At 43.8% G+C, this 8,075-nt stretch overlaps 1 protein-coding gene across 1 annotated transcript; it reads right to left on the reverse strand.

Annotated features, from left to right (window-relative positions):
* Positions 1-4,590: 4,590 nt before the first annotated feature.
* On the reverse strand, positions 4,591-7,053 carry SSTR1 (somatostatin receptor 1). Its single transcript, XM_075282848.1, has one exon. It carries the CDS (start codon positions 6,559-6,561, stop codon positions 5,455-5,457), a length of 1,107 nt encoding a protein of 368 aa, XP_075138949.1. The 5' UTR covers positions 6,562-7,053; the 3' UTR covers positions 4,591-5,454.
* Between the last annotated feature and the right edge of the window lie 1,022 nt (positions 7,054-8,075).

Below are 8,075 nucleotides of genomic sequence, written 5' to 3' on the forward strand. Positions count from 1 at the left end.
GGCTATTTGATTTTTATTTATCACTATGGTGTTCACTATATGGGAAAAATATTTGTAGTTGGGACATTTTTGGACTTAGGGATACCTAATGTGTATGTGTTTTAGGCTACGTTGACACCTGCGCACGGCTCTCCTTCATCTTCCCTGAGCTTCTCCTCTGCACTGGTAACAACAATTAGTGACATGCTTTACAGCATATTCATGGCCATGGCCAACAATACTGGAGTCAACCCATTGAGGTTTGTGAGAGAGTTTTCTACATATGCTCTTCACAGGGAGAAGGAGAAGTAAAGATGTAACATCATCTGTTGTCAGTAGTGAATGTAATGATGGGTCAGTGATGTTATCTAATGGTTTTATCTTCTATTGTAATCCTGTCTGTCTTGTAAATGAGGTGAACGCTGCAAAGTATAACCTACAAAATTATCAAAGGTCAGTTTGTTATTGGACTTATGTTTGGTTCACATCTGCGTTGGTATTCCGTCCGGTGGAGTCCACCTGGGGACCCCCGAACAGAATACCAAATGCAATTGCAAGCGCTGTGCAGTAAAAGCACATGGTCCCCATAGACTATAATGAAAATATCACAAAATTTTCCACTGTGGAATTTCTGTTACCATTATATCTACGATATAGCCGCCGGCATTTCCATAGATATAATTAACATGCTGCGATTTCCAAAACCACACTAATTTTGGAAATCACAGCGTGTTCGTGCTGCGGATTTAACCGCAAAGTGGGCATGGGATTCGAATGAATCCCATCCACTTTGCATGTACTGTATTACATGATTTTTCCTGCAGCATATTCACCACAGGCAAATTGCAGCATTTCTGGTCCGTGGGGCCCCGGCTTTAGCCTTAGGCTAAAGCCCCATGTTGCGGAAAAGCAGCTTTTTTTATTGCAGATTTTGTTGCGTTTTTTTGAGCCAATGCCAGGAGTGGATTGAACAGAAGGTAGATGTATAAGAAGTATAAGAGATTCCTATATATTTCCCATTCCTTTTGCAGCCATTCCATTACATCTAAGGAAATGCCGACGGTTCCCCGTAGATATAATTGTAACTAAGGAAAACTCCACAAACTTTCTGTTTAAAGTGCTGCAGGAAGAACCGTGATGCATTGCCATCGCGGTTTTTCCTGCAGCGCTTTTTGGTTGGAGGTTGTCCTGTAGGGCCTAAAACGTGTTTAAATATAGTAGGCCTATTACAAGTGAAACATTTAAAGTTAGAACCTTATGAAATGGCACAATAAGTATGCTTAACCCTTAAGTACTATCATGACGTCTATCATACACCACTACCATACACATATCATTATGATAGACACCATGATAATACGGTACTTTAGGGTTAAAGAAGACTTTTCATGAAATGGGGCACATGCGGTTTTATGTACTGCTGGAAAGTTGACAGCGCGCTGAATTCAGCACACTATCAGTTTTACCGATCTGTGCCCCAGGTGAAGAGACATCGGTGCCGGTACCCTCTTGATAGTACTCATCCATAGAAAAGTACTGGGGGAGGCGTTCCTCACCGGTCTCACAGTACAGCGCTATAGGCGCTGCTATGAAGAAGGGTATTCCTGACTCACAGCGCATTGTCGGCTTTCCAGTGGTATATAAAACCGCATGTGCCCCAACTCATGAAAGGTCCTCTTTAATGGAGCTGTTCAGAGTTAGGAAAATTCAGGCTACTTTTTACCTAAAACAGCTCTACTCTTCTTCATAGGCTGTGTCTGGTATTGCAGCTCATTCCTATTTGAGTCCATGTAGCCGAGGTGCACACAGACATAGCCCATAGACAAAAAAAAAAATCGGAAATTTTCTTTGCGTAAGTAAAGGGGTTGTCTAATGGGATAACATTTTATAGCAAATAGAATCGGAATAAAGAAAAGCTCATTAATCATACATACTGGTCCCTCTTGATACAGAGGGATTGACCACTCAGTCAATGACCGGCCATAGCAATGATCAACCTCAAGGCTCGTTCACATCTGCGCCCAGTCTCCGTTCATACAGGTTTCCGTTTCCTGCACAAAACAGAGGCAGGAGACGGAAACCTGCAGGACTCTTTCATTTGAATGGGTTTGAAAGGTGTCCGGCCGTGAGCGGCGGTGAGCGTTTTATGCTCTCTGCGGCTAAACCGTTTTTTTTTTGCATGCAGAAGACAGAAAGCTCAGAACGGAGTCCAGGGCGCTAGTGTGAACCCAGCGTTAGTACTGACTGTCATTTTGAGAATGACCAGTAGTCAGAGAGCTTCAGGATAGACTCTGATAGGCAGAGGCAGGAGATCTGTAAAGTAAGTAATGCTTGTTTAACCCATTCTGCTCCGCTTTCTAAATAATGTTCTGCCTTTTAACCCTTTGAGCTGTGTTTGTAAGCTAGTCCTCTATAAGCCGTCACAACCTGGAATATTTTGCATCCTGCAAGTCTTACCTTGGCAAAGAAATCATTCACACGGTTCTCCTCTATGAAATACATTCTAGTATTCCTTGGAAACAACCCGCAGTGTTCCTCACCTGACCTAATAAAACCACGTTCTATATCATTTCATAGACAGCAGAGGCAGATAACATATTTGCTGAAATATTTAGCACAAAAGTCCAACTTTACAGAATTCACAAGGGTAACAGCTTCAAAGAATGTTTTATTCATCGGTGGTTCCTGAAGAATTTGCAGTACAATCCAGGAGGATTTTTTTGCATAAATCTATTTCCAGTTCAAACACAAAATTTTTCGGGGAACCAATGGTGCAGACACCGGTTAAACACAATCAGTGGGGGAAGGGGTTGGTTGGTTTGGCACATTGTAAGAGGCACAATGAAGCACCTACAGTAACTTTACAGACAGAAATACTTATTCTCCACGTTCTATTACTAAGCACCAACATTATGGAGGACCTGTCACCATGTCTGTTTTAGTAATTGTGTTCCCAATTAAATAAATAAATTAATATTTTTCTTAGAACTCTGCATTTTGTTGTTTCCTTTGTTATACTTCTTGGAAATGTATACATATACACTCTGACATTGTCCAATCAGTACAGACAGAATGGGAATGTACCCAAGTTGTCAATGTGTACAATTCTTAGAGGAATAACAGAGAGATGCTACAATATAGAGCATTAAAGGGGTTGTCCAGGATAAACTGAAAATTAACCCCTAAACTAAAGTCTACTGATAATACGGTGACGTTTCATTTCACCACTTATGAAACAGAACATCACCATTATTCTTCCCCTTCTCCTATCCCCATCAATACTTACCAAGCTTTCCTGTGTCCGGGGAACGGGTGATACCCCTCTTCCTGTCTTCTAGCAGTAGGCGGAATAGGTTAGCTAGGGAGATGGAGGTGGGTTGGAGGGGCTAGTAATGGGCGGGATTGCTAGGCTAAAGAGAGACAGTGGAGGGTGGGAGGGGCTAGTAATGGGCAGGATTGCTGGCTAAATAGAGACAGGAGAGGGTGGGAGGGGCTAGTAATGGGCGGGATTGCTAGGCTAAAGAGAGACAGTGGAGGGTGGGAGGGGCTAGTAATGGGCAGAATTACTAGGCTAAATAGAGACAGGTGATGGTGGGAGGGGCTAGTAATGGGCGGGATTGCTAGGTTAAAGAGAGACAGTGGAGGGTGGGAGGGGCTAGTAATGGGCAGGATTGCTGGCTAAATAGAGACAGGAGAGGGTGGGAGGGGCTAGTAATGGGCGGGATTGCTAGGCTAAAGAGAGACAGTGGAGGGTGGGAGGGGCTAGTAATGGTCAGGATTGCTAGGCTAAATAAAGACAGGAGAGGGTGGGAAGGGCTAGTAATGGGCGGGATTGCTAGGCTAAAGAGAGACAGGTGAGGGTGGGAGGGGCTAGTAATGGGCAGGATTTCTAGGTTAAAGAGAGACAGTGGAGGGTGGGAGGGGCTAGTAATGGGCAGGATTGCTGGCTAAATAGAGACAGGAGAGGGTGGGAGGGGCTAGTAATGGGCGGGATTGCTAGGCTAAAGAGAGACAGTGGAGGATGGGAGGGGCTAGTAATGGTCAGGATTGCTAGGCTAAATAAAGACAGGAGAGGGTGGGAGGGGCTAGTAATGGGCGGGATTGCTAGGCTAAAGAGAGACAGGGGATGGTGGGAGGGGCTAGTAATGGGCGGGATTACTAGGCTAAAAAGAGACAGGGAAGGGTAAGAGAGGCTAGTCTTAATAAAACAGGGAGTGTGGGAGGGGCTAGGCATAGTGAGACAGGGAGGGCTTTGTAACAGAGCAGCTCACACCATGTAAAAAATGCAGAGGCTGCTAGCAGCTGCCAGAGACACTCAGAAATCACTCCAAACACTGCTAACGGCACTAACACACCTTTCTATAAAAAAAAAAAAAAAAAAAAAAAAAGATTTTCTGCTTGGAAAGCCCACACTGCAGAAACATAGCTTCTTTGGTTGCAGATTTTACTGTGGGGTTTTTTTTTTAGCCAAAGCCAGGAGTGGATTGAGCAGAAGGTAGAAGTATAAGAGCTTCCTATATCTTTCCCATCCCTTCTCTAACTATTCTTGGCTTTGGCTCAAAAAACCGCAACAAAATAAGCTGCGTTTCCGTAACGTGGGGCTTCAGCCTTAAGAAAATATGATCTAAAATTGTTATAGTATGTGAAATACAATTATTTACTAAGACAGACATGTCAGGAGTGGTGACAGCTCCTCTTCAAGCAAATTGCAGAAATTTGCTCATATAGCAGCAGAATTGAAGGATTTCAGAAGTGCAGAATTGCACAACTTTGCGTTTCTACATCTCAATTTTATAAAACCAGCTGATATTATTTTACAATGTTTTACTAAATAAGGCAGGAGTAAGAACTAAGAACAAAGCACAACAGTAATATGTCCCAAAGAAAATGGTATAAATTGTAGAAATGATGAGAATTTCCTCTGACACGTATATAATAGCACACAAGCAATACTGATGTGCTAAAAATACACAGCCAATGCAACCGGGGTAAAAAAAATGAATGAAAAGCATGAATAAGAATGTAACAACTACTACGGATGAGGGTATCATTATCGAGATATAATGGACTGTAATAGAAACTCATGATGGGTCATCAATAAGTGCCATAAATCCAGCTGAAGACATTTCGGTGCTGCCTGTCTACATTGTAGCCATCACAGTATAATCCATCAAGCTAAAACTTGCAGTTCATTGGAATGGGGCTGAGACCGAATGTGCCGACAGTATCAGGATGGCTGGTTATCCTACATGATCAGGATACCATACATGTCCATATAAAGCGAACATTATTTACAATATCAGTGCAATATGTTATTTCCTAAACATAGTAACAACATGTAATAAGGATATTTGTGTTTCCTCATCCACAACCGGTCTTCACAATTGTCAATGTCTGTGACCAGTGCATAAATCCTACAAATGCAGTGATTTAGTATCTAGTTGGCTTACTGAGAACAGTCTTCTAATGTATAACTTAGTGGGTCCTAGAGCTGCAAGTTCCATTGCGGTAGGTGCTGCCTGTTGTCAGCATGCCATTCTGTAGGTCCTCAGCACTGTATGCCCTACTTTTTAATGCAGTGGCATAATAGTCTACTGGTTCCTCTGTGGCATTTTCCATCCAGCTGAGGCATAAAACCTTCTGGAAAGACCGTCTAAAATTGTCTGAGAGCACACCATACAAGAAGGGGTTGGCGCAACTGTTGGCATAGCCAAGTGCAACAGAAAGTTGGCTGACAGTCGTGTCCCCCTTTCTGGCAAAGACACCCACTAGCTGTACAACATAGAATGGCATCCAACAGACCACAAATACTGTCACTACAACAGTCACCATGAGTGTGAGTTTACGTTCAGACCTACGGCGTTGCTGCCAGCCGGCTTTCAGTGCCACAACTCTCATTTTTGTGATGATGAGGATATAACATAAGCAGATGGCAGCCATTGGCAGGAGAAAACCCATCAAGAAGGTGTAGAGCACAAAGACCACCACCCACCGCTGTGAGGGCTCTGGCATATGTACATTGCAAGCCACTGTCCCATCACTATTCGGGGCAGTGCTGGAGAAAATTACAATAGGCAGGATGATGAGCATGGAGAAGAGCCAGACCCCAAGATTCACCATTTTTGCCACACTTGGTCGTCGGTAGCGTGCTGCACTGATGGGATGTACCACTGCTACATATCGGTCCAAGCTGAGAACGGCCAAGCAGTAGACACTGGTGAACATGTTCATGGCGTCCAAGCTAAGAACCAGTCTACAAAGCAATGAGCCAAATGGCCAGTGACGAAGAAGGGTAGATGTCACCAGAAAAGGCACACTCAACATTAGAAGTTCATCAGCAATGGCCAGGTTCAGAATGTAGATATTAGTGGCCGTCTTCATCTTGGCATAACGCAAAATAACATAAATAACCATCGAGTTACCACACAATCCTACAATGCAAACTAGAGAGTACACAAAGGAGATGAAGATGGCAATACCAGGGGAGTCAGTAGAAGTGTTATTCCTAGAGTTGTTACCCCAGGTTGACTCTGCTGTGCTCTCAAGGAACCCCATCATCACAGGTGTGTCATTTTGCAACATCTTGGAAATTAGTTTGAAGACTGAGGTTTGTCCAAAAATTCTTAATTTAGTTTCTAAGACGTAATAAAGTTGCTGATAAGAATAACCCAGAAAACCATAACAGCTGGCATTGCCGCAGTTCAGTCACTTACAACACAGAATGGATAAATCCTATCGGCAGAGACGTTCAGCCTGTCATCTTGATGTCTCCTCAGATGGCAGTCACCAAGGTGGAAGTCAGATGAGAGGTTGTCACTTGTGTTGCAGCAGGTCCCCTCAGGAATGCATAGCAATGAAGGAGCTGCTGCCAGATGCTCACTATCTCTTCTCCATCCAGCAGTAGCAGAAAATCTCTGGAGCTGCAATATTTGTTCCAGTCAGTAGCTAGGAAGCAAGGGCTGAAGGAGGAGCAGTGTCTGACTAATTCACTCATCTGAAAGCATCACAAGACGTTATTACACAGTAGCTAAAGCTGAAGGAACATAGCTCATGGGCTCCAGCACTGCAGACTGACAAGATGCAGGGTGCAACATGCTGAAGGAGAAAACAGGGAGGTTCTAGTCCTGTGGAGTTGGGAGGAGAGAAAGGAATAGGCTGATGTCTTCATTTGGGACCTTGTTTGCCTTCACTATCTTTATAGCTTTCTCTTTTGTTTAACCCTTGTCTTACTGGCCATCCTACCCATAGCAATCTGTCATCCAGAAGGTCAATGATCTCCTTCTGCTCTCTATCTGATGGATGCCTGTGTTCTATTCTGAGCTTGTGTGATGTTCACTTTCCCTCTGCGTGACTTCCAAAATCTTTTTCTCATTAACATTTTCATCTGCCGTTAAGATACGACCTGAAGCATGTACTCCGAGAGGTGCGGATGCTGCACGGGGTATCGCTGGATTTCTGAGCATGCTTTTCTGGCTCCACTTCTGATAAGAGTTGTTTTATATGGAAAATTGGTCCAGAGCAAAATGGGATTCTTATCAGTACAACATGCCGCGACAAGGTGTTTCATCAGAAATTAGTTTAACCCTTTCTCTCCCTACTTTACGTCTCTGTCATTATCTTTGGTAGTGAACAGAAAATAATCGGCTCCTCATCAAGAACAGTAGTTCATATCTCACAAAAGCAGCCCAGGTCCTAGGATATGATCAGCGATATTGAGCGATAGGTTAAGCTGACTATACTATTATTATTATAATCTTAATATTACAGTGAGTGTACAACGCTATGGCTTTTGCTGCCATGTTTCTGCCGGCTATGGTGTTTCCACCACATGGAACCCCGGTCTACACCTCCCTGGTCCTCAACCTATAATATTCTGGGGTCTGAAGAGACCCCAAAGTATGATAATGTACCATACAGTGGCGTAACTACCGCCATAGCAGCAGAGGCAGCTGCCATAGGGCCTGGGACATTAGGGGCCCGGTGACAGCCGCTACCGCTGGTCTTTTCGAACCCCCGAGTATAATGATCGGCGGCCCGGGAGAGGTAAGAAACATAAAAAACACTGTTACTTACCTCTCCTCGATCCAGGCAGGCTT

Source organism: Leptodactylus fuscus, chromosome 7 (genome assembly GCF_031893055.1).
Source record: "Leptodactylus fuscus isolate aLepFus1 chromosome 7, aLepFus1.hap2, whole genome shotgun sequence".
Taxonomy (NCBI): domain Eukaryota; kingdom Metazoa; phylum Chordata; class Amphibia; order Anura; family Leptodactylidae; genus Leptodactylus; species Leptodactylus fuscus.